This window comes from Leptosomus discolor, chromosome 6 (genome assembly GCF_034619465.1).
Source record: "Leptosomus discolor isolate bLepDis1 chromosome 6, bLepDis1.hap2, whole genome shotgun sequence".
In the NCBI taxonomy this organism is placed as follows: domain Eukaryota; kingdom Metazoa; phylum Chordata; class Aves; order Leptosomiformes; family Leptosomidae; genus Leptosomus; species Leptosomus discolor.
This window is the reverse complement of record NC_141396.1, coordinates 643194-669477: the sequence shown is the minus strand read 5'-3', so window position 1 is coordinate 669477 and position 26284 is coordinate 643194. Positions and strand designations below refer to the sequence as shown.

Below are 26284 nucleotides of genomic sequence, written 5' to 3'. Positions count from 1 at the left end.
ATGGGTGGACACGTCAGCGTAGGCGCCCACGCTGGCTGCTGCGTGCGTGCGTGCGTGCATGCGGCTTCGTGGGCACCCAAGTGGGGGCTGCAGAAGGAGCAGGTGGAAACCTGGCCCAACGGACATAGGCACGACTTTCTGCTCTTTATCACACACACTGACCTGTCCAGTCTCTTGGTTTGTTTTCAGTGGGAGGCTGAAGATCTGCAGACCAAGCTGGCTGTACCAAAAGGAGGACACCCCCTCCAGGAGTATCGGCTCACGGCCTTCACAGGGGCGTTTCCACTTGACCCTCCAAGAGGGTGAACTCAAAAGGTCTTTGCCAGTAGCAGATGCTGATGGCCTGGAACTGTGAAAGCGTGAAACGTTTGCCTTGTAAGAAGGAGAATTACAAAGGCGCCTCTTCTCGCTTAGCCTTCCTGGCGGCACTTGACACCGTTAAACCTACAACGATAGCCGGTCTGCGTTAGCTGGCTGTACAAGCTGTCCCTTTTAGGACGTTGGTGGTACAGGTTGTAAAGGGTTTTCTTCAGACTCTCTGCTGTGTTTCTCAAGCATGCTGCCACAGGCTTCCCAAAGTCCTGTGAAAATAAAATTCAAAAATCGTCCCTAAGGTTTGGAGCAGCCATTTGTGATTTTGCTAATACGAGGAACTGTGCACTCCAAGGTAACTCAGTGAATAACACATCTCTGGCCTTGCACTGCATGTCCTCCTCGTGTCAGACCAGCCTGGGTTTTCATCACAGTCGCTGTGTTTAATGTTCCACCCTAGCGTCAGATTTAAATTCACTCTTCAAATGTGAAATAACTTATTTGCATTTTACTGTCAGGAAGGCCGGGTCCTTCTCCTGGAGGAGAGGAAGCAGCAGGAGCCCTTATCAGGGTGTCAGTGCTGGGTCTGGCGCCCTGCTGAAGTTTGGGAGCAGCAGAGCGGCCCCTTCTGCACCAGGGGGCCTTTGGGGGCCCTCGGATGCCGGCTGCAGGGAGCGCAGGGGATCAGAGGGCACAGGCAAGCACGACGCAGTAGCCATGAGCCCGAATCCCGGCAGAGTCGCTCCTTTGAGATACGTGGAACGGCACAGCGCTAGGGCTGGAGTTACCGGCCGGGCTATCAGGAGCTGCTACCCTCTGCTCCCCAATCCAGCAGCAATACTCCGTAGAGGGCTTTAGTGCAGGAACGGTTACAGGAGCTGAACCAGTGCCAGGGATCTCCAGTACCACAGGAGCCCCGGGAAGGTCCACAAAGCAGAGGTCTTCCTCCCTCCTGTGCCTTCTGCGTTCTCCCTCTGTCCCCAGTGTCCCTGTTGTCCCCTGGCACGGTCCTGTCACTTGTCCTCCTGGAACAGCAGAGGTACCTGAGGTGGGTGCTGCCTCTACTTGCTGCAAACTCTACATGCTGAAAATGTTGGGAATCTTAGTCAGGGGAATAAACATTACCACCACCAAACCGCTCTGTGGGGACAAAAGTGGCAGTGTTTGGCAGGGACAGATGAATACACAAAAGGGGGAAATTTGTCTCAAGGAAAAACGTGGAGCAAGCCCACCTGATCCTGTGGAGCGGAGGGTCTCTAACGGTGAAGGTGCCTTGGAGCTGGCAGGGCCAGCTGGCACTGCCGTCAGGGCTGTCCCAGGGCTTCCCGCAGCCCATGCCCACCTCGCTGGCTCTGCCACCCAGAATCGCACATCTTCGTGCTCCCTCGTCTCACACAGGTTATTACCGAGGCTCGCTCGGCCGGTTCTGCTGCCACAGAGACGGACAGCCCAGAGCAACTCGTTTGGTGCACTTTTTCTGAATGGGCACTAAGAGTGACATGCTTTGATCCACTTTTGACAGGGTTTCCTTTGAATGTCCGTAATGCCTGTGCTTATGCAGTCTGTTTCCATACTGGTAATTGTGCACTGGTTTATCCTGTGTATTCCGAAATGGTCTACGTCTGGCCCAGGCTGGTTCAGAGTCAGGGGATTTGCTGAGCACGGGTGACAGCAGACACTGCCTTAACAATTTCTGAACAGTCGTGGAGGCAGACTTCCTGAAAGAGTGTATCACCAGGTTCGGAGGTGCTTTCCTTCTGAAAATTAGTACAGATCTCTCTGTCCTTGATGACATTAGAACTTTCCTCTATGCTTGCATGTGGCTCTCAACATGTTTTCAAGGTTTTGCAGAAAGTCAAGGCTGCCTCAGAACTACGGTTTGTCCTGTCCTCTAGATATTGCGATTGCAACATTAAAAAGTTTCCATGATAAATAACACCAAATACCAATTCAGCTGAGGTTTTTTGTATTTATTTTGCTGTTTAGATTAGCAGGAAATAATGCATAGTACCATTCATGTGAGTAAACATTTATTAGCCCTTTTTGGCAAGTCTCTACTTGAAGCATCACATTAAGCACCAATGGTTCACGTTTGGGTCTCGGTCCTTTGTGCATAATGAGAATTTGGCTTCCTCAACAGCAGAGATACTGTATTAATTCCAATTAGCAGAGATACTGTATTAACACCAATTGAGTCTGTTCAGTAATTCAGATAAAATCCATAAAGGATTAGTGAAAATATACATGTTGTTTGTGAAGGATAGTTGTACAAGTAAGTTAGTGGATGCAACTTATCAAAATGGTGAATTTCAAAGAAACCTGGAAGTGAATGTGAGAGTTCTGGGAGAATGCAGAGCTGAAGAGGTGTGGGTTTGCAGGCTCCTGAAACAGAGTAAGGGTGAAGAACGTGTCTCATCCCTGGTTCTAGCTCGTACTGTCTGTGGTTATTGGTAAAAGCATCAATTCATGCACAGCGATCCTGTTCGGCCTCTGTTTAAACATGAAGGAAATACCACTAGTTACAGAACTATGTTGTTTAAGTAATTAACAAATGCAAGGTTAAAAAAAGGATCTTCTCTGCATTTTTTCCCCTACGAATCACATTTAAGAAGACTTGGCCTTTGTTTTTCACGGTTTTGACCTTCGTGTCCCTGCAGTCCTCAGTGGAAAGGACTGAACTGCTGGACCCCAGGGGATCTGTTGCATTTGTAGGTCTGGGGCCATTCCTAAAGCATCTGTCTTGCTTTCCCTGTGAGGAATACACCTTCATCCCCTGAACCTGCTGCGCAGCCACGCATTTCCCTCCGTGTTTCCCCGTCCCACAGAATAACCGTGCCTTAGCGCCATCGTTACGTTTCCAGACTTTACTTTTAACTTCGCGCGCAAAGAGGCACGAACAACCTCCTTCCCGCCATTCCCCTTCGCCCTTCCAAGACGGGGACGCCGACCCCCGGTCACCCAGACGAGCCCGCTGAGGTCCCCACGGGCAATGGCGGCGCCGCGTCCCTCAGAGCTTCCCCTCAGGGAAAGCGCGGGCCGCCAGGGGGCGGGAGGAGCCGGGCCGGGAGGGGAAGGGGCGGGGAAAGGGGCGGGGCGGGGCGCTGCCCCGCCCCGCCCCTTTCCCCGCCCCTTCCCCTCCCGGCCCGCCACACGTGCGCGGCAAAGCCCGTCCGGTGGAGCAGGGGGCGCTGGGCCGCCGGGGGGGGGGCGGCGCCCTGACGTCACACACCTACGGCAGCGCCGGCCGCGGGGCGCCCGCACCGTGAGGTCATCGCGCGGCGCGGACCGGCCCGGCCCCGGCCCGGCCGCCGGCGGGGGAGGGGTACGGCGGCGGAGGCGGCGGCAGCGGCAGCGGCGACAGCAGCAGCAGCAGCAGCAGCATGGCGGAGGAGCCGTCGCCGCGGGTGGGCGCGTGGCTGCCGGTGCTGGTGGAGCAGATGGTGAACGACACGTTGGTGGTGACGTTGAGCTGCGGGGAGCGCCGCTTCACCGGCGTCCTGCTTGACTGCACCAAGAAGTACGGGCGGGGCGTGGGGGCGGGGGGGGACACGCGACGGACACACCGGCACCGCGCGGAGGGGGAGGGGGGGGTGGCGTGGCTCGGCTGGGGCCGGAGGCCCCGCGCTGCCCCCGCCGCTCGCCCTTTGTTCGCCCGGGGTGGCCCGGCGGGAACAAAGCGGCCCGGGGACGCCTGCGGCCGAGAGCGAGGCCCGGCCCGGCTCGCTGGGGGCGGGGGGAGCGGTACCGGCACCGTGGATCCGCCGGCAGGGCCCACGGCAGGGCGGCCCGCTCCCGGGAGCGGCGGGCCCTTCCGTGGGGACCGGCGTGGTTTCGCTCTGCCCGCCCCGCCGGGTGTGCGAGGGGAGGCGGTGGGGCCGGGCCGCTTCCCTGGCAGAGGGCCGGGGAGGTGGGGGCTCGGCGTGTCCCTGCCCCGCGGTGCCGGCCCGCTCCCCTCCGCCGACCTTGCGGCGCGACAGCCCCCGCCTGGCCCGGCCGCCCTCGGGAGGAGGCTGCAGCCTGGCTGCTCCTGCCGGTTTCTTCCCCTTTCTTCCCTCCCCGAAGCGGGGTCCGGAGCTGCGGGTCGCCCTGTGACCGCCCTCCTGCCCTCCGCGGGAGCCCCGCAGCGCTGACCCGGCAGCTTTGCCGTCGTACTTGGCCGCGGCCGTAATTTCTGGGGGATCCTGGAGCGTCCTGTGGCTTCTCGTTCGGCTGCCACAGCGGCACAGCCCGGTGGCCCTGTCGCCGCACGGCTGCGTGGATGCGTCTGTCGCACCGGCTCTGGGAAGCCGTGGTCCCCTGGCACGGAGAGGGACGTCTCTTGGGACACGACAGGCCCGTTCCCCTGAAGGATGGGGAAACGTTCCCGCAGCGGGCGTTTTATTTTAAAACAATGCTAACTTCTAAAGCATTTTTGAAGGCACCGATGGTAGGTACAGCTGTCCCGAGGACTAGCGCACCGAAGCTGGCCAGCTTTTCTCTGTGCTGCCTTAAAGTCAGGGGTTCGGTTTCTGTCTGCTCAATAAATGGTCAGGCTGGTGCTGGGCAGGAGTACAGCCAGCTTCACCTCTGTAATTCCTGTTAGAAGATGTATGAAGCAAGACTTCTGAACTTCATTTCCATAGTTTATTTAGTTTTACATGGCTATCCCAGAAAATTGGAGCCAGATTTTCAAAAGTATTCAGGCATCTGACTTTATTACGAGTCTGTAAACCCTCCCTGGTGTCTGGTTCCAGCCAAAACAGTGAGCGGTGGGCACCTCTTCAGTCAGCGCACAAAGCCAGCTGTTTCTAGCTTTTCTCATTCCAGTTGCCTTTCTCCTTGGTGACAACATGCACTTTTTTTACCTGTTGGGTTTTTTTTTTCCCCCTAACCTTTCTCTGTGATTTTTTTTTTTTTCCTCTTTGCCCCCACTGCCCCCAGTAGACCCAGGACACAACTAGACGGGTGTTTCCTCCCAGGATTTAAGGTGCCTGTGGAGCCCATCGCTGGCCCAGCCCTGCTGCCCGTGATGCTGCTCTTTGCTGGGGTGGGGGGTCTGCAGAGTTGTGTCCGAGGGCTGGTGTCGTTCTGCTGCCATCCCATTGCCAGGGAGACCGGGGCTCGGCCGGGGACTGCCTGGACCTGCAGTGGGGATGCTGGGGCAGCACCCTCCTTTCTGACTTGAAGTGGAACGGGAGGGCAGCAAGAAGGGGTTCTGTGGACGTGTTTTATAACTTGTGAGCAGGGTAGCTGCCCCCGTCTCCTCCCACCCGCCCCAGTAGTTGTTGTCTCGAGTGATCAGGCTTTTCTGGCGAAAGGTGAGCCTTCGGGTGGGCCCGCCTGCCCCCGAGGTTACAGGTGGGATTGCTCACATCACCTTAAAAGAAACGAAGACCTTTGAGCGGGCCGGTTTCAGAGCCCATTGGTACGGTAGTGCTGCTTCAGGTAGAGAAATGGGAGGAAAAGCAGTCTGGCTTTGGAGTGCCACATGGCACTGCATTTTAATTGTCGCTTTAGGGCTGCGATGGGGTGGGAATACATCCTGCCTGTCTCTCCAGCAGCCCTGGGTGGAGATCTCGGCTTCCATGAGCCTCTCGCATCACTGGGAGGAGAGGCTCTCCCTGTGGGGCCGGGGTGCAGGCAGTGGGCCAGGAGGTCTCCCCGCTTTGGGTGCTGTGCAGGAGTTGACAGCAGGGCAGCTGTGGGGCTGTGTCCCATCCATGGTGATCCTGAGCGCTGGCTGGCCTGTGATGACCGAGTCTATGACGTGTGGTGGCCAGCATGTGGCTGGAGAGCCATGGCCTGTGGTTGTGGCTGGTCAGCAGGGAGGACGTGTCGGATGTGAGGTGATGCCTGGCTCCTGGTGGGCCCTAGTGACTTTGGGTGAGCGTGGGGAGCAGGCTGAAAGCACCGTCTCCTCTGCAGCGACCCTAGGTTTGGGATGTGGGGGGAAGAAGAGACCTTGCTCACCGCATTAGCAGCAGAATATGGGAGTCAATCTGCCAGGGGCTGGAAGGTGAAGGTTGAGATGTTTGTCAGCTTGGTGTTGAATTTGAAGGCCCCCAAACTAGTCCAAAACAGAGATGTGGCAGAGATGTTTTCCCTCCACCTCCTCCCCCTTGCCCTGCTGATGGAGCAGTGTCTCTCGCTGGCCTGGGCCACGTGTGGGGGTTCCTGCCCGCTCTGCCTGTACCTCCTGGGCAGCAGTCGATGCTGTGCGGGCAGCGGTGCCCCACTGGAGACAGGGGACTTTGTGGGCAGTGGGATGGGACTGGCAGGAGAGGAGCAACCAGAGCGGGTTGTTTTGCTTGTACAAAAAGAGGGAAGAGCCCCAAAAGAGAGGGAAAGGCTCTATGGTGGCTTGATCTTGTGTTTTAAACTGGTTTTAGCATTACATAGAGGACGAATTGGTTTAATTGCTCCTAAAACGTAGCGAGTGACAGGGGGGCTGAGCAGGAGGCAGACCGGTGGCCCCGATGCCCGGGCAGCCAGGAGATCCCTTTCTGTCCAGGTCCTGCCGCCAGACTCCCGTTATTTAGGCGCAAAGAAGCAGGCGCAGGTTTGAACCCGAAACTGCCTGCCCGGGTTTGCGGGGGCTTGGCCTGCAGGCAGCTTGCGTGGGAAGTGGGAGTGGCTGCAGGCAGGAGCCTGCCCCCCTGCCTGCCTGCCCCCCTGCCTGCCTGCCCCCCTGCACACCGGTGTGCCTGCCCGCCCCCAGCCTGCCTTCTCCCCTTGGCCTTTGGGAACAGTGGGATGCAGTTAAAAACGCATGCCTGACTCTTCCGACAGCAGTGGAATTATTTAAGAAAAAATGGTTATTGCCTTCCTACAGGTATCCCTTTCTGACCAGCCTAGATGGTGCGGGCAGCAAGTACCAGTACTTGTTATCCAGTGACTGGCAGTTACTTGCTTCTAGTAAATTTGCTCTTCTAGACAGTAAGCTGCAACGTGTCCATGCTCACCAGGAGATTAAATGCATTTTGACTGCAGTTACAGTGGTTTTTTGTAACAAGACTTGGCAATTTTATTGCAACTGAAGTTAAAATTAGTAATTTTTTAAACTATGCATGAGTATAAATCGGAGGACGGTGTCTTCTATTGTAAGCAGAGATTGGATTGAGGCAACTTAGTCCATTTGGCTACAACTGCCCCAGAAAGGGGGATTAGAGACAGGGTGAAGTCACATCCCACAGTATTTCCTCCTGCTGGCAATGTCTGCACATGCACCTGTGCCCCTAACCCACCCACTCGGGCACCTTCATCTTTGTTGGACGGGTTTAGATATGCAGAACCAATAGTGACAGTAAGGAGACAGAAGAAGTATGTTAACTGCATCCAGATTTGTGCAGAAAAGTCTGGGGGATGTAGGGAAAGCTCGTGAAATTGGTATTTCTCCTTGTGGTAAAAGGGAGCTTCTCCTGGAAAGAAAAGTGTGTCAGATGAAACATTTCTTGTTCTACAGTGGGTGGAAAGACACCGGAGCTAAATCCTCTTACAAGGAGCTGTGCCTGCGTGGAAGGCGGCTGCAGGCTGGGTGAGGGGGGTGGCAGCGGGGGGAGCACTGGGGGCTGCGGTCACGGCGGCTGGCTGACGCTCGCCAGGGGTAGGGCTTAATCGCTTTTAGTTGGCCTTCCCATGGCTGAAGGAGCCTGAAGGAGCTCGGTCTTCCCGTGCATGCCTGTCAGGAGTACGTAGTGTGGAGGGGCAGAGAAACCGAAAGCAGCCTTGGGTGATGGTGGTTGTTCACTGGTGCTGAACGGGCGCTGCTGGTGCCTGACCGTAGGGTGACAAGATAAGATCTCTCTGCGTGGCCTCTCTGGAGCTGTTTTCCTTCCCCCTGTGCCTGAGAAGTAGGGCTGGGGGGCACGTAGTCTCGTGGGCGGCAGGCGGGCAAGACGGCAGAACTCTGCCCAGAGCTGGTGTGGTAGGCAGGCTGGAAAAGGGAGGATTCTTCAGCAAACCTGCCTGCTTAGCCTTCAGAGGCGCTTCCAGTATGAAGGAAAAGAACTAGAGGCCCCCTCGGGAGCATGCATGTCCATCACCCGTGTGCCCTGGCTGTGGCGGCGTGCCGGGGCACCTGTGTGGTGATCTGGCGTGCCGGGGCACCTGTGTGGTGATCTGGCGTGCCGGGGCACCTGTGTGGTGGCCTTACGGCAGGCAGGGGCCCGTGCAAGTTGCTGGTGTCCTGGCTGGAGCCAGGGGCACCGCCGGAGGAGCCACAGGGGCTGTAATGTACCACGGCTGCCCGTGGTGTTTGCCCGTAGGAGCGCCCAGTGCAGGGAGCCCGGCTGCGGTGGGAGGCGCTGGGTGCTCTGCGGAAGCTCCCCGAGGCAGGGATGCTTGTGAGCGCTCGCAGGGAGAGGAGGGAGCCTGTGAGCTCCTGCCGCAACGCCGTGGGGTCCCAAGCCCAAAACCTGGTGGGAAGGACTCGGCCACATCGTCCGCGCACTGGGCTGCACATCTGACAGTGCTGCGGCCGTGCAGAGCGCGGCTCTCCCCGGCGCTGCTGGAGGCCGTGGCGGGATGCAGGGTGCAGTGATGGGCTGCTTGCGCCAGCGTGGGAGTGGTCCTGCCGCAGCACCGTGCCGCAGCAGGGTTTGCGGGGCTCATCTGTCCCTTCCCGGCCATGGCCCTCCCTGACAGAGCCGCTGCCTGTCCATGTGGAAGCCACTGCCGTCAAAAATGAATCTTGAGCTGCGTTGTGGTTCAACATGGCGGTTCGTGTAATCCCTCGGACAAGGCAGGTGGTGTGTTTTCTCTCAGACCACCGGTGCGACTGCTGAAGAGCTGCTGAACGGGTGCTGTGGCGCAGGGTGACGATTGAGTCTGGGTGAGGAGTCCCAGCCATGGGGGGGCTCTTCCTGATCGTCTGGGGCTTTTTCCTTGTATTTCTATAGCAGGTCTAAAATGACAGGACCCCAGCCCGAAAGGCTTCTGGTTAAAACAGCTTAACAGCCTCTGCGCCTCTCCGAAGCGCTTGTCACGAGCTGCCCGCGTGGTGCAGGTGCGTCCCCGCCGGCCCGTGCCCCCTCGCCAGGCAGAGCAGGGGGGCTGCCGAGGGCCCGCGGCTGCTGCCAGCCCCACCGCAGTCGGGGTCAGGCGTAGCCCAGGGCTGTGCGATGGCAGGAGGGCTCCGGTGCCTGAGCACGGGCTCGTTTCTGGCCCCACTGCGCTCCCCAGGGCGGGCACGGACATGTGCTGCTGTGGGGCCCGGGTCTGCGGGAGCACATTCTTCTGGCCAGGTGGGCCGTTTCAAGCCTAGCGACGCGCTAAAACGTTAACTTTGCAAGCGTGGGTCACCCCATGAAGTTAACCTTTGAGTGCTTTGCTTCTGCCAAGCGAGGAGCTTTGTGTCAGGCCGGATCCTTGGGAAGGAAGTGGATTTGATGGGCCTGCCTGCTCGGAGCCAGGCTGGGGAGAGCAGAGAGGATCCAGCATTGCCTGCCAGAGCAGAGGGAGCTGGGCTTGTGTCCGCCCATGTGAGGAGCAGAAGACTTGTACAGTTTCTGGTGTGACCAAATTATGCAATCTCATTGCATGAAATAACTGAATTTTATGGCCGGAGCTTTGTAGATGATATTTGTTGTATGAATGATGCTGACATCTTTGTTTGGCTGCACAAACTGTACTTGCTTTCTTGGTTGTCGTTTGAAAGACACCTACATTCTCTCTCTGTTTTGAAAAAACCTCTTAGAACAAAAACATTTTGTTCCAAATTATGTGGTTTCAACAGCTTATTCCTCTTGACTCACTAGCATTCAGACTAGGAGCTTCCCAGTTAAACTGTCAGCTAAACAGCAAGTTCTTGCACTCTTTGAATAATAGGAAAGGACTTTCCAGAGGCCAGATAACTCAGTGGTTCTTTTTATTTCGGAGAAGCGCAGTGACTTGGTACCAGAATCAGACTAATTCCTGCTTGCTTAGTTTATGCAAGCTTTATTTTTAAACTTGGTGGGAGTTTTCACGGGACTCAGGTGGGAGATACAGAGTCTGTAGTTGTCTGAGAAAAGGAGAATGAAGCCAGTGGATTAGAGCCATATTAGATGGGATCCATGCTCCCCATTCTCCTGCGGTCTGCTTAAAAAGCCCTGCTCTTTTTTGTCCCTGATCTCGGGTGGTTTGTGACCTTTGGTAACGCTGCTTCTGCTGGTGCTCCTGGGAAGGAGACGCTTCCTTGCCTGTGCTGGGTGAGGGGAGGTGATGCTTTAGGGGTCCTTCCTGCAGCGAAGCGATGCGGCCTGAGGGCAGAGCTGGGGAAGGTGCTGGGAGCCCCTGTGCCTGGGTGCAGGGAGGAGGCTCCTCTCCATCCCTGAACCTGTGGCGGTGACTTTGTGCTCCTCTTGCTAAGGGGATGTGTGATGGAAGGGATCCTTCAGCTTCCCTTTGGTGCCCTTCTGCGTTAACGGTTGCCAAAGTCCTTCCCTCTGTAATGCCACCAAGAAACTCCTCCCGTGCTAGTGGCTGGAAGGAAAGCAATGGCTAGTGAGGAGGGGAAAGGGGAATGTGGCATCCTCGACTAAAACCAGTGTTTGGTCTGTAACTGTTCTCCATCTCATTGTATCTTCTTCATGGCTCGCCTATACAGCATTTTCTTATTATTAGAAGAGCCAAAACTCTTCACTGATGCTGTACTCTCTACAGAAATACCTCTGGAAAGCCAAGACAGGCAGCATTGCCCATTCTGAGTCAGTGTTTCAGGGCAAATATTTGTCCAAGTGCTGTGTTAGCATCATGTTTCTAATGTCGGGCCAAGGGCATAAATTCTGGTGCAGAAACCCAGAGATGTGAATTGCAGTTGTGAGTTTTGGAGGATTTGCTTTTGCCAATATCTATGCAAGATACTGTGTCCAGACTGGTAGCCTGTAATGAGACTTGGCGCTGAACAATAGTGCATCATCATTCTTAATGTTGCTGTTCTGAAGTAGTACCGTATTCCTTATTTTAACAAATAAAGTCATATATGGAGAGACTAGGGGTAGAGGAGCAGGGCTGAGTACTGGTGAACCCGTGGCTTGAAAGTGCAAGTTAGCCATCCAAGTCAGGATCCTCAGATTTTGAATGAGCAGCTGAAAAATCAGCTGTGCGAGTAGTGTGAGGAAAGGACATTTAACAGCTCCCAGAAGGCTTGCGTAATCTGTATCACAGCCCTCCTCGTGGCTTTACCAGCCTGCTGATAAAATAAACTGCTTTGTGTGATAAAACTTAAAACTTCTTAGAGCAAAACTTGTGCAAAGAGTTCATGGAAATAGAGATTTTGATCTCTGTGCCTTTTCTGGCAGAAGAGTAGGACGCCTTTCCTAAATTTTGAAATGCTGTTTTTTTTTTTTTTTTTTTGGCTGCCTTGTCTTAAAAGTCAAGGGAAAAATGATGCTGTTTTAGTATGTTGAAATTGTGGGAGGGTTTTGGGGGGGGGTTGTTTTGGGTTTTGTTTGTTTTTTAAAGAAACTAGTGCGTTTGTTATGCACAGTCATCCCAGAGAAGCACCCTTCAGACATCCTGACTCTTGGTCTCTTTCCCTCCTTGTCCTTCTCGCCCCGTTTTAGGTCCGGATTGTTTTGTCTCCCGTCCTCCTTTCCCAAGCACGAGGACCCTCCTGCTGACGCTTGCACTAACGGCGTTGCTGCTGGCGGAGATGCTGCGCTGGGCAAGCCGGAGCCACAGCCCGCTGGTGAAAAGCCTCCCAAAGGGACCGGTGATGAGCAAGTACCCCCTCTCCTGCCGCCCCCGCCGCCTGGCAGCCTTCCCCCTTACCCCCCCTACTTCGAGGGAGCTCCCTTTCCTCGGCCGCTCTGGCTACGGCACACGTACAACCAGTGGGTTCCTCAGCCGCCGCCACGGACTATAAAGAGGACGAGGAGGCGTTTGTCGCGGAATAGAGACCCGGGAAGGCTTATCATGAGCACGATCAGGCTGCGGCCCAGACAGGTGCTCTGTGAGAAGTGTAAAAACACTCTGAACCCCGAGGATGCGAACACCTCTAGGCAGAACGCTAAAACCAGGAGGAAGCTGAGCATTCAGGACAAAGAGCAGAAAAAGCACAGTGACTCGGACTACGTGGAGAAAAGGAACAAAAGAGAAAAGAGAGAGGATGACAAGTTTTCTGGGGAACTAGTACATCGAACGCCAGTTATAAAAATATCCTACAGTACTCCGCAAGGGAAGGGTGAAGTTGTGAAAATCCCTTCCCGGGTTCATGGCTCAGTCAAACCATTTTGTCCAGAGCGAATTCTGCAGAACGGAGGGGAGGACCAAGAGGAGGCCAGAGACTCTGAACGATGTCGAGAAACCAAATGTTTAATGGACAAGTCAGCAGGCAGCCAGCTTGCTTCCATTCCAAAACTGAAGCTCACGCGGCCGGTGCATTCCAGTGCGGATGTCCCACCCCCAAAGATACGGCTGAAGCCCCATCGCATCAATGATGGTCAGAGCGTTTCAATTTATAAGGCGGAACTGATTGACGAAATAAATGTCCTTCAGAACAGCAGGGAGTCCAATCCTGGCGCATTTTACAATGATGAATCCACAGACAGAAGTTTAGCTGAGATATCTTCAGGGAGCTCAGGTGAAGACGATGACTTTAAAAGATTTCCCCAAGGTAAAGATGGACATGATAACTTGGCCTTCCTTATGAATTACCGTAAAAGAAAAGCAGATTCTTCTAGTTTATCGGTGTGTAGTAATGACAGTCTAGACGAATCCAAGTCTTCTAGTTCAGAAGTAACATCACCAGAAATGTGTGACTTTTTGCCTGGTGATGATGCATCCGTCTCTTCATCTTCAAAAGATGAGCGTAAAATTGTGCCGCCACTAACAGTTAGACTGCATACCCAAAGTGTGTCTAAATGTGTCACTGAAGATGGAAGAACTGTTTCAGTGGGGGATATTGTTTGGGGTAAAATTCATGGTTTTCCGTGGTGGCCAGCACGTGTTCTTGACATAAACCTTAGCCAGAAGGAAAACGGGGAACCTTCGTGGCGAGAAGCTAAAGTGTCGTGGTTTGGTTCTCCGACGACTTCATTCTTATCTGTATCAAAACTCTCTCCTTTCTCTGAATTTTTCAAACTGAGATTTAATCGCAAGAAGAAAGGGATGTATCGGAAAGCTATCACAGAAGCTGCAAAGGCAGTAGAGCATCTGACTCCAGAAATAAGAGATCTCTTAACACAGTTTGAGACATAACTTTGCCTCCAGTATCAGGTGAGTGCTTGCTGAACTAATGCTTCCCATGGAAAACCTCCGTGTGTTTTTTAATCTGTGTTCCACTGTTTGGATTTGGTTTTCCATAAGAACTGAGGTTGACTGTTGTTAAATGCCTGGCTTTTAGTTGTTGGTGGTAATTTCACAGGTGATAGGAACCTTTAGTTCCAAACTTTTGGGGGGGCCCATGGGAATTGGAGCCCCTACCCCCAGAAGGGAGTACAAAGCAGCTGACATCATGAGGAAGCAAGCATCGCTTGTTCAAAGAGCGAATAAAATGGTAGTCATGTATTAGCGCCGTTTACAGCTGGGATGACGAGTACTGAGGATACTGTGTGTGTGTTGAGATCGATCCTGTGTGGCTGGAGGACTAATAGCTCCTACACTTCAAGTTTCTTTGATATATCTTTTCAATCAAAGAGCTACAACTCTTATTGGAATTGTATTTGTCATATTTCGGTGCTGATGCCCAGCAGTTACCCGTAACAGTTAAGGGCCCTTGGAGGCCCTTTGCTCCCTTGCAGTTTCTGTGACCCCTCGGTATGGATTTCTTACGAAGCCACTTTCTTTATGGCTCTTCAGAAACATTGTACCAAAATCTATCTTTAACTGGGGAACAGTACTTCAATATTTCTCACAGCGCTTGAGGTTTGGCTTGTGTCTGAAATGTCGGTGTGTTGCTGGAGAATGGCCTGGATCATCACATTAAATTTCTTTGTGCTTCACCTGCAACCTCTTTGTTTGAGGACACAAGGTGGGAACATAAATGTGGGAGCTGATTCTTTCTAATGCCTCCACATTTTGCTTTTGCTGGTTGCAAGCATGGAAGGGGATAGGACTCCTTTTCTCCTCAAACAGTCAAAACTTTGCCCAGGTTGAAAATTTGGTACCTAAAAATACAGGATGTGGCGTGACTGGGAATAGAAATACCGTCTGTAATTTCAGTTGATGCTGCCTACTACACTGCCCTAGTGATGTCGATGGGAAAAATCCAACAACTTGAATAAGATCTAGAATCATTTCACAACCTGCCAGTCATCACTATCTAGACAAGACCTCATCTGTGATACTGTTAAACAAGGGGAGGGATTAACTTTTTGTCTGAAAGACATAACTAATCATTAGGAAAAGTCTTCTTGTCAAAGGTTTTGCTTTCTACAGTGTGGTTCGTTATGTTCTCCCCTGAATTTTTCTGCTCCTTTTCATGCTAGAGGGACTGTGTGTATGCAACCTGGTACTATTCCTGCTGTGGACTGTTCTTCTCTTCCTAAGCTGTTGTAATGCAGTGGGACTAAGATGGTTGTCAGTGCGCATGTAATCCTGAGGGAGGGGGGAAAGGATTTTTTTTGTACCCTCTGTCGTGGGACTTCATCGCTTGCTTGAGTGTGATGGAGGACTTGCTTTGCCTGAGTTGTTATTCCATCTCAGCAAGCCTGGCCGGAGTAAATAATCAGAGCACGGCATATGCGTCCGGTGTGCTCAAGGTGTCTGGATGACTGGATGCTTGAGCCAGGAAAAATGTGTAACTGCAGCAGCAGCATTTAAGCTTCATCCTTGATCTTGCCCCTTCAAATGCTGCTTAACTCTGGCTAAAGACTTTATTATATCAAGAGTGTTTGGATTGGACCCAAATTCCTATTAGCTGGATCTGGAGTGTAAATAAACCTGGTGCCCAGAATACGCTGTGCTCGCCTGTGGAAGAATCATGGTCAAAATCCATCGCTCCTGTGTGAACAGCGCTCTGTTGAAAGGAGCAGCAAAGCTTCATCCTTCTTCTGAACTGTCCTCACTGTGGGTGTTTGTCCCGTTTGGGACAGCTTCAGCAGAACGGGTGTCGTCACCGTTCCTGACAGCTCTTTGCTGTTGTGAGCTCTGGGTGGGTTGGCAGGCCACATCTGGTGGCTTCTGGGCAGGAGAAGGGGCAGGGTGAAGAAGCACCTAGTGCTTCAGATCAGTCAGATTGGCCATGCCGATCGGTCCGTGTGGAGTAGGAAAGCATGGGGCCAAGAGGAGCTCAGAGTCCAGACCTGGAAGTCGAAATGGGAGGATGTGCACCCAGTCACACTTTAGCCTAAGGAGAACGCTGCCTGTTCTTACTGGTAGGACTGCTGCAGATGTGGTGCTAATGGTGAGACCCAGCCACGAGATGCGGGGCTGCAGGGCAAGGCCTCGAGAAGGAAAAGAAGCACTTGCTCCAGAGGAGACCTGGGTAATGTTGCAGGCGTGGTGGGTGTCTGAGCTGTAGGTACAGAGCAGAAGGGGTGGAGCAGGTCTGTAAACTGGGGGAAAGAAGAACATGTTGAGAACAATAAGAATAAAAGGATGGGATGGCCTGGATTAGACCAGGCCCTTTCTTCCCTCCGTACTCTCTGGCCAAACCTCTGTGTGTAGATAGACACAGCTAACGTGTATCAGCATTTCATTGGCCGCTTTCAGCTGGCTTTCCACTGATGATTTTCTGCCTTACTTGTGTCTAAGGTGAGCTGCCAACAGAGTCTGCCTGGCTGGAGATGACATGATAGCTGTATAAACAACTGCAGTTGCTCAAAACTAGAAAAGCAGAACAAAACAACTTCTCATGTTCCTCATGTCACATTTACTTAGACTCCCAATTAGACCAGCATGTCTACTCTTTTGGTACATCACTGATAAAGCAACTCATTATTTTGGAGATTTGCCCTGTACCTAATTTTCTCCATTCAGGAGGACTGAATTTTATTGCTTTCCTTGAATTTCCCTAAGGTAGAACTGAAATGTTTCCGTCAGTTGCTAATTGACTGTTCTTTCCTGAAGGGCGTAACTTAAATTTTCACTAGTGTTTGCAGTTCCTGAGTCCTAGGATCACAATGACACTTGAGCTACAGTTGAGTATCTAAAAGCTTTGAGGCCTTTTCAAGGCAGTACAGCCTCGTATCTGTTAAAGTAGTTCCTAAGAGCAGGCATCTAACTGGTAATACTGCATGTTGCTGCTGTAAAATCCGTCATGCTGTGATTTCACCAGCAGTTGCTATCGTTAGCACGGAACAAGAACAAGAGCCCAGGAGGTGCCTTCGGCAGCAGCACTTTGCTAACGCTGCTTGTGCTAATCCTGGGCACGGCAGAAGTCTGTGATGGCACTTTGTTGTGAAACTTTCTGTCTCCTGGCACATGATGCTGTTCTGCAAAGCATGGAGGGTAATGACCAGAAAAAGTTGTACACACAATTCGGGTAATTTGTGGATGCATGTAAAGCTGGAAGCATTTGGGTGTATTTTTTTTTTTAAACTTGGTTGGGGTTGTAAAAGCTGGTATGATCACTTTGTTTTTATTATTTTGTCCTTATATGTTTTTTGCAAAGAAAATACTTTATTAAAACCATGTCATTAGCTGACTAGTAAAACAAGGTTTCTGGAAAAACAACAGGCAGACTAGCAACCGTAGAACTCAAATTTGTAAGACACTCTTGATTTAGAGTAGCGCCTGGAGAAAAAAATGCCCACTCAGCATCTTCTCGTGCTGCTTTGCAGCTTCTGCTTGTGTGTCACGGACAGAGAGCCGATGAGCACGCTGCCCGTGCCGCAGAGATGTCTGCGCCGTAGCTGGGCGCTTGGGGAGCTGTTCTTACCTGGTCTAAAGCACCAGGTACTGGCTCACCTCTGCTCGTCATGCTTTTATGACCGCATGCCCTGTTGTTCGCAGAAGGTGGCCGTGACCAGGCCCAGGGCGCTGGTAGTTGCAGGATAATGGACGGCGTTAGTCCCCCGCGGAGCCTGACCCGGTGGTGTGCCAGGCCCCTGCGCCGTGTCGGCAGCCCCGTCCCACAGGGTGGGAGCTGGCATGCGGCCCGAGCCCTCGCCATGGCTGCCTTGAGCACAAAGGCCGGTTGCCCTGAGCCCAGGCCTTTCTCTTGAGGAAAGCCCGTCCGTGGGCCGGGAAGTTGGAGCGAGGCCATGGCGCAGCTGCTCTTGGCCAGGCCTGCGCTGGTGCGGGGTGCCTGGGGCACCGCCAGCTGTGGTTGTGCCCTTGGGCCTGCTGCTCCTCGGGAATGCGGCGGCCGCTCGCTCCCCTCCCCTCCCCTCCCCTCCTGCCCGCGGCCGAGGGCTGAACAGGGGGGCCTGGTGCCGCAGAGGCACGGGGCGCAGCTCGGCACGCTGCCGGGAAGAGGCCGGGAGAAGCTGTAGCGTCACCAGGGATGCGGACATCTCCGAGCCGTTTGCCCGGGGCGGTACCGAGCTCCCGGTGGGAAGCGGTGGCTGCCCGTGCAGCTGAGCTCCCGAGGCACGAGGGGCAGCCCTCCTTCCACTCCATCCCGGTGGAGGTGGCTTTGCTTCCCCCTCGGTCCTGCAGCATCCCGCCCCCCTGCCCTGTGTAACGGCTTGGAGGCTGTGCTGCCTGCCTGCCTGGGTGCTCGTCATCCGTCACCCGTTTTGGCTGCAGGACCCCTGTCTCCTGAGTTGTTTCAGGTGGTCAGAAGGTCTTCTGAGAAATGGAGGTGTTGCCCGCAGTGTGCTGAGCTCGTGCGTCTTGGCAGGGGCAGTAGGTCTGTGTGCTGGACGTGTGGGCTCTGGTGCCCCATCCTCGACTTTTTTCTTGGGAATAAGAAAATCTTTTGTGCTTTTGGATTTTGCTTTCTGTTTGCTTCCATGATAATGTCATATTTAAACTTAGAGCTGTGTAAGCTTCAGGTTTCTTGAGTCAAACATCTTCCACAGTGATGAGCAGCCCAGCTTAATTCTAGTTTTATAACAAAGAGGTTTGCTGGCATAGCTGGGGCGTTGCCTTCAGCTGCCAGAAAGGTGCAACGCAATGTGCTGAGCAGGTGTGTCCTGGTTTGGGATAAAATAGAAGTAACTCTGTTTTGTGATTTTTACTTTTCAGTTGAGTCTCTTTTAAGTAACTGCATTTTCTGAAAAACAGCAGTGTGTTTTCCCAGGCAGTGACTGCCTCTAGTAGTGATAAGGCCTGATGTTTACAGCTAACACCAGGGAATGGTGTACAGAGAGGCCCTTGCTTATACTTGCTCCTGTAGCAACCAAGGTCACTGCTAAATTCTGTATCCCGTGTTGGGGTGCCGTAAGTGAAAAAGGGTCAGAGCGAAGTGAAAGGTCGCACCTGTAGGGAGGAGCAAGCCAGAGAGGTGACCCAAAACTGACTAACAGAGTATTCCATCCCACGTACATCACATCCAGTATAAAGATGAGGGATCACTTTTATTATTAATATTATGTATCTTTTCTTCTTATTGTTGTTGTTGCATTAAAGCTGTTTTAGGGTTTTTTTCCAATCCATAAGCCTCTCTCCCTTGTTTCCTCTCCCTTCCCCTTCTGGGGAGGCAGAGGGGTCAATAGAGAGCATCTGTCACTTGTTAGTGGCCGGCTCAGCCCTAACCCATGACAAGGTGCCTGGTCTGGAGGGGAACCCCCGCACAGGGCTGGAATGAATCCTTCGGGGCTGGTGTCACACACGTGGTGTTGGGGACGAGCAGCAGACGGGGCCACCACTCCGGCCCGGCCGTGGGCTGGGGCGCAGGAGAGGAGGAGACCCCTGTTTCCTAAGGCCGCCCTGTCCCTGCTCCAGGGAACGCACTGCGTGGTGGGCTCAGGGGCTGTTCAAGGAGCACGCGTTGCTCCGGCCCTGCTGCGGGGTGGGAGTGTTGGTGTGTGCTGGTACGGGGCCCTGGCAGGCTGAGCAAATCCTGCGGTGCTGTGAGGCTGGGTCTCCTGCTCTGCTCTGCGATCCTCCTGAATGGCTCCTCAGGACAGAGCTCTCCTCCCTGCCCACAGCCCTTTCATGCAGTAAAACTTCTTATAAAAGCTGCTTGTAGATTTTCATATACATCTCTGCACGAAACAAGTTTGCAATATGTATATTCATTTGCTTTTTCAGTCTGGAAAATCCTTTATTGTTCCTCCCTCTCGTTATCCCCTCTACCCCCAAGCTGTGGCTGTGGAACGATTAAACGTGAAAATCTGGCTTTTGAAGGTTTTAATTTTACTGCTGTTAGCTTAATAGACCCTCAGTATCGGCATATTTAGCCATTCATCACAAAAAGCACGCTGCTACTATGTACAGCAAAATCAAAGCTTATTGCATACTTGCTATATATAGTAAGCTCTAACGTAAAATTTGGAACATTGGGTTATGACTTCACCTTCAAAGATGTTCAGGGCTTTGTATGTGCATGCAGCCAGTGCTGCTTGCCAGCAGTTTATGAAGCGACATAAATCACTTTTCTCTTTGCTTCTACCTCTTCTCTCCTCCTCTACCAGTGGCACAGAAAGGTTATATAACTTTATATAAAGTTGTGGGGGTGATTGCTGTGATAGCTGCATTTTTAAAAACACCTGCCCGGTTATGTGAAGTATTTCAGCCCAGAAGATGGATGCTTGAGATTTTTCTTGGCGTGGTTTCTAGATGGTTCAGTCAACTAAAACCAAGCATCCAAGTTAATTACTGTTTCTCAGTCTTCCTCCAAACAGCTTGGAGTCAGCGTCTCTGCATACTAATACAAAGTAGGAGAACAAGTCTAAAACAGATTGCATTGCATATTTGTGTGCCCCAGCGCTGGATGTCTGGAGCTGCATGTCTGATGGCGTCCTGCTGATTTCCCTGTTCCCGAAAGCACTCGCACATTTGGCTTGTGACCACTACAACTGCATTTGGAGACCTCCAGAGCCGTGCTGCATCTCCCTGTTCGTGCCATCTGTTGCCCCTCTTTCCCTCCGCTCTCTGCTCCCAGGAGTAGTTTTTGGAAATGCCAGCAGGCCATACATTGTGCTATTTCTAACCGCACACGAGCTGCGCGGATGCCCAAGAATGCGATCTGCTTACGTGAGCTGTAACTTCAGCTGCCGAAGGAGATTTGTCTCAACCAAAGGGCTTAACTACTCCCTTGGAAGCAGAGCAAGCTGCTCTCTGGACTGAGGGTCTCCAAGCCCCATCTGGAGCTTTAGGCATCTGCTCGTTGTGCTGGCCGAGCGTGCCCGCGGTGAGCAGAGAGGGTGGCTGTCCCTCCGCGGTGTCGCTAGCCTGCTGCGTGCTCGGGGCTGGTTGGATCACGGCAGGGGCAGGGTCTGTGCTGGGGGCTCGGGGTGATGGGTGCTCTCAGGGGGCCAGGCTCCGCAGGGCAGCCCCATCCGCAGCGCTGCTTCCCATGCTGGCAGAGATGGGCTGCGACTGCGTGGTGAGGAGAGGTGTCTGGACACAGCCTGGAAACTTCCTTCTTTGAAAACTTCTACAAATAATGTAAAAATGAAATTTCTGTAGCCTTTCCTGAATTACATACATTTAGTCGTTTCATTTGAAAACTCGAATGGAAGCGTCTTAAAACTGGGGCTACAATTCCCGTTTTCACACCGAGCATGGTGGTACCCTGGGCAAAGGGCTGGCTGTCCTGGGGTTTGGAGCGAGCAGTGCCGGTCAGCCAAAGGGGTAAAGCCCTCGCTGAGGGAGTCCTCTTGCCTCTCTAGGCAAGGCTCAAAAGTTCGTCCTGCTTGTGTTGCGGCCAGGCAGAGATTTACAAAGTACCGAGCACCTCCAGGTTGCACGTACAGAAAGGCTGCTTGGGGCCAGGAAGGATTTTTGGAAACTCGGGGACAGCTCTGTGTGCAGAAGGGTGCTTGTTACTCTGAGGGAGAGGAATGAACAAGATCCACGTGCGATGGCTGTGCGCTGTTAGTGCCACAGGCGGCTGCTTGGCTCGTCAGGCCTGGTGACGCAATGGGGTAACCCAGGTATTTCCCATTTTAGTGCTTAGGTGTGGAAGGTAGGACTTTGAACTCAAAAATCGATGTGAAGACTCTTAAAGGTTGAAAAACATGCAAACTGTTGGTTTTCAGCCTTGATAGGTGTTTTGTTTTTTCTGTAAGTACCCATCGCTGCCACTGGGATCAAGGTGAACGGAGTGTGCGGGCTGAACGACAGCCCCTGACTTCTGCCTGGTGAAACACTTGAGGATGCTGCTTGCCTGTATCCTGCAAACTAGATGAGGATGAGCTGGTGCCTGGTTTATTTTATTTAAATCTGCTTGACACATCTGTTTGCACTCTGTATGTACCTTTACTGAATGTGCAGGCTTTGCCTTAGCCGGTTTATGAACTCTTGCACATCCCGAGGTTACGTATGTCTGAAAGAGGCTTCTCGTGTCCGGCGATGGTGACAGAGACAGCACTTAGTACCTCGACTTCTGGGTGCCTGTGGTCTTCATATCAACAGTCCCTACACCCCAAATCTCCAGCCCCTCAACGGTTGGAAAGTGCGCTCTCGCTTCTCCGGGTGCCATCTCTGCCCCGGAGCAGGAGCAGCATGGGATCCTGCCGTGCTCACCGGTGACAACCTCCGCCTGGTGCGTGATGGCAAGGGCTGCGTCTCCTGCCCGTCCCAAGGCCGCCAGGCTGCCCCAGTGCCTATGGGCAGCAGGAGGCTCTTTGTGCTCCCGTCCCTACGGATGCAGCGTGGGGCGAAGGTCCACGTGTGGCTGCTCTGCCTGTGCAAGCGAACGTGACTCTCGCCTTAGCGAGAGGGTCACCAGTGCTCTCCGGCATCCTGTGCCTGAGCCTTTCCCACATGGACTCCATCAGCTGCCCTGCGTTCGTTGTGTAGTCATCTCTTGGTCACTGGGTGTGCATGTGTCTGGCAGGGAGGAGCAGGGCATTCTTTTAATGAAGGCTTTTTTTCAGTAAGTTGATTAATTTCTGAAGGAGTGAATGCTTTTAACTGACGTACCAGTTCCTGTTTAATCTGAATTAGATTCTTGCTATTGTAGGATCAGACAGACTTGTTTTCTTTATGAAGCGTGTTTCCTGTGTGCTCTCTGCAGCTGAAGACATGAATTGTAGCAAAATTACTGGTTTAACTTCCCTTTTGAATGATGACTTGCTCTGTTTTGATTCAAGCCAATAACTTGAGCCTTTCCTTCGTGCAGCAAGCAACCCTTTCTAAAAGCAGAAAACTCTTGAACCCAATACATGATTTTTCATAGAGATAATCAGATGACAGAGTTTAATTAATATGGAAGAACATAGCTGCCAGCCTATTCAAGTCAGCTGGATACTGGTGCCTTGGGAGTTGGAGACTGTTCCAAAACCCCATCCAGCAGGTCAGGGGTCCCAGCTGTGATCCAGTAACCCCCACCCGCCCCAGCCCTCCTCCCGTGGGAAGGAAGGACTTCTCCTGACCGCTGCCAGCAGTGCCCTCTGCCCTTCCCCTCGCCTTCTCCTGGCGACTTGGGCTGTTCAGCAGGTACCGTCTTTAGAAACGAAGCCCTGCAGGAGCCACTCAGCTGCCTGTCAGAGGTCCCCTGGCCCCCATCCCCCTCCTCAGGGCTGCGGGAAGATATGACCACTTGATCCTCCTGAGCTGGAGCCAGGGCTGCCTCGCTGCCCTCCCCCCGCGAGGAGATGTCCGGAGGAAGACTGATTTGGCGATGCTCAATTACAGCCTGCTGTTAATTGTGTTAGGATTAGAAAATATTCCTCAAAATAGGCTGTTTGGGTGGAGAAAATGAGCAGGCTTCTTGCTGCCGTTGCTTCCCAACCTGCTGGGACGCGCAGGGTAACGGCAGCTTGTGCCACTTGCGGGGCTGCAGTGGGAGAGGGTTTCAGTGCCACAGCGCTCCGGGGCTTTCCAGAGAAACCCTCTGAAGGAGGTGAGTTCCAAACTCCAGCTTGGGCACACGTGCAGGTCTCTTGGTCTTCACCTGGGGCTGGTCCGTGAGTGTCTGCTGGTGGTGGTGCAGCCCTGGACGCCCGTCAGCACACCGGTGCACGCAGGAACCCCTTCAGTGCTGCACCTGGTACTCTCACGAAGGCAAAGGTGCGGGGCCTGGGGTGCTCCCTGTGCCGTGGAGGGGGTGCTGGGGGTGTCTTGCACGTGTCTCACCTGAAGGGTCAAGGCACGAGCCCCCCGAGCGGGGCTGCGGGCAGTGCTGGTGTGAGCAGGGTCCCCACACACCAACATGCTCGGGATGCAGTAATCTCAGAAGGTAAATCAGCTTTCTGCGCTCTGCTGCAGCTGTTAAATCTGAATTTGTGAATGGCTTTATTTGATCCAAAACTTCATTTTTTTTATTGTGAATAAGCACTTGGCTTCAGGAGACCACCGGTGCCTTTCTTTTTGACATGCAGCTGAGCACACAGGCTGCTAGATCATGCCGTTGTCCTGAGTCAGTCGGTCTGTTATGCATTCGTTACTCACGCGTGTATCGAGGCTGCAGCCGTGTCCAGAATGTGGTGTTTAAGCTTCTGCTCCCATCTTGAAGATTTTTGATTTGCTTTTTTCTTTAACAGAAGTCTCTGAAGTTTTCTGGCAACAAAGTGAAAGCGTACAAGTGACTGTCACTGTGTTACACCTCTTGAACACGTGTGGAAACCTCCTGAGTCTGCTCAGGATGTTGCTTAAAACAGACACCTGAGCTCTCGCAGGGGGTGGCCTCTGCCCCCTTGCCAGCCTGGGCTGCGGAGCTCTGTGTTTCCAGGCCGGGGACAAGCGCCTGTCCGTCTGCCGGCACGCAGAGCTGAGCAGGCTGGTGAGGTTTCAAGACGTGGAGCATCAGCTGTTTTAAAGCATCTGCAGTTTTGCCAGTAGCACCAGCTTTCTGCTCCCAGAGGAGAGAATCCTCGGACTTTACCCCCAGGTAGTCTCAGCAAGCGGCTGCAGCTCGGCCTCGTCGCCGTCCCTACGCAGGGGCAGGGTCTGCCCTTGCAGGGGCAGAAGCCTTCCCTGGGAGGCTGTTTGGCATCTGCTTCTGTTGTGGTGCTTCCTTCCTCCAAGTGTGAGAATCGCAAAGACTAAAACCGGCCTGAGGGCTTGCTGGGACCTCCTCAACAAGGAAATGCATTTTTTCCTGTTTAGGCCAAATATTCTCAATCTGTCATCTGTGAAGTGTCAGTTTTTTGCAAAAACCATTTGAGGGGTATTCTGCCAAGTCCACGGACTTCACTAAGGCTTTGGTAGGTGTAAGATAATAAGCCTGCAAGTGAGTTTGTTGTGGGCTCTTGAAAATCTCACCGTTCATCAGAAGGCAAATGAATAGATTCTCTTGCAAGATAAAAATTTATACTCTGTCAGCTGTAGGTAATAGAGCCTTGTGAGGCATCCCAGTTTCTTAGGAGTGGGATGATTCTGCTAAAAGCTGAAGGAGTTTGTGAAACCTGATTGCGGTCCTTCTCTAGAGTGTAGGTTTTAGGGCAGAGGTTCGTGGTGTATTGAATCAGCTCTTTGAAGTCTCAATTGTATGGGCAATGCTGAAGATCATTCTGGATGCTGAGTCTGGGTAAACCAGTGTCGCTTTTGGTTCTGTGCCCGCAGAAGAGGTGCTGCTGCAGCACTGGAAATGTGATCATCTTCCTGTGTTTGGTGTTGGTGTTCTTGGTTTATTGTGCTCCGTATTTGTAAGTCACAAACCTCAGCTGTGAGGGGTTTTTAAAGGTCTTTGATCTTTTGCTTCATAGCATTAATCCTGTTTGTCAGGAACACAGATTTGAGCCAGTGTGTCCTGTGGTTCTGACTCGGCCACGTTAGCTGATTTGGCACGGCTGTGTGTTAGGGCTGGTCAGACTTTTGGACTGGCTCAAGCTGAATTGTGTTTGAAGCGTGGCACAGCGATGCTTTGGCAGTTGAAAAGTGGAAGTGTAGATCTCTGTGCCAGTTTTTCATTCCCTTCTGTTTCACTGAGTTGTTTCACCGAGTTTGTTGTGGCTGGTACGTGGCGAGAAGGCCAGATGACAGCAGCATCACACATCAGGCATGGGCAGCTTCGTTACCTGTGGGCAGCTGTGATTTGGAGCGCGTGGTTTTGCACTTCTGAATTCAGAACGGGCATCTGGCGTGCTGTTGTTGCCTGAAGGCTGGTCACTCGTGGTCTGGTGCACTCCGATACAGCCGTCTTCAGGTGGCTGCGTGGGAGGGGAGCGGCGCGTGGTCCTTCAAGAGACACTGGCAGTCCCGAGGGCTCCGCAGTGCTGCCACGGCACGCGCTTGCTTCTGCAGCCTGAAACCAGCAATGGTCTAGGGTGGGAAGGGGAGCCTGTGGCAGCTGGGGGGTCCGAGGGGAAGCGGGGTGTCTTTTGCCTCTGGAGACGATGTGAGAAGGTGGCATGGCTGCTCTGCCTCTTTGTTGGCATGTGACTTTTCTGAGTACTGGCAAGTAGTGCCACGGTCGGTGTCCTGAGCAGTTGCCGGTACTTAGAAAAGCTTCTGTACAGCTTGCTCTCAAGGGAAAATAATCCTATTTTATAGATTGTGTTTGAAAAGTGGAGGCAGATGTTCTTCACGTGGCATGCTCTGTAGGGACTCGTGGCAGATTAACCTACAGTAACCCACCCCAAAAGGGGACACAAAAGGCTTTGAGCCAGAGACCGAAGATTTATTATCGTCACTGAAATTCGTGTCATGACTATCTTGGAGAAAATTCCCGCTCTTATGTTGGGTTCGTTAACTTGACGAGTTTCTTCCAAAGCTGTAGCTGCTGCTGGTTTTGCCTGCCGGGCCGGCTGGGAGCAGAATTCCTGGCTATATTTAGAGGGAACCTGGAGCGTGTGCCTCGCCGCTAATGCTGGTCCGTTCCGTGCTGCCTGCAGTAACCTCTCCCTCTTTCACTTTCTTCAAGGTAACAGAAGATAAGAGCACAGCTGTTCTCCTAGAGGGTCACGAAGTCTGTAAACGTCCTGACGTGCTCCCCAGGAGAACCAGGAGGTTGCCGTGCGCATGGCAGGAGGACGAGTTTCCTTGTCAGATTGCACTGCTTTTCATCTGGGACAGGTGACAGGCACCGGGACTTGGAGTTAGGTGGCTCTTCTGGTGTGAGGCTGGCAGGAAA

The 26284-nt window shown here is 53.0% G+C and overlaps 1 protein-coding gene across 1 annotated transcript; it reads left to right on the top strand.

Moving 5' to 3' along the window:
- The first annotated feature begins 3692 nt into the window (after positions 1-3692).
- PWWP2B (PWWP domain containing 2B) lies at positions 3693-13470 on the top strand. Its single transcript, XM_086467159.1, has 2 exons — positions 3693-3829; positions 11835-13470. Exons 1-2 carry the CDS (start codon positions 3693-3695, stop codon positions 13468-13470), a joined length of 1773 nt encoding a protein of 590 aa, XP_086323285.1.
- The last annotated feature ends 12814 nt before the right edge of the window (positions 13471-26284 follow it).

Bases quoted from the DNA above. Each gene is read 5' to 3' on its own strand.
- PWWP2B (XM_086467159.1), top strand. From the start codon at position 3,693: ATGGCGGAGGAGCCGTCGCCGCGGGTGGGCGCGTGGCTGCCGGTGCTG. The intron at 3,830-11,834 runs GTACGGGCGGGG...GCCCCGTTTTAG, and splicing joins CTGCTTGACTGCACCAAGAA to GTCCGGATTGTTTTGTCTCC.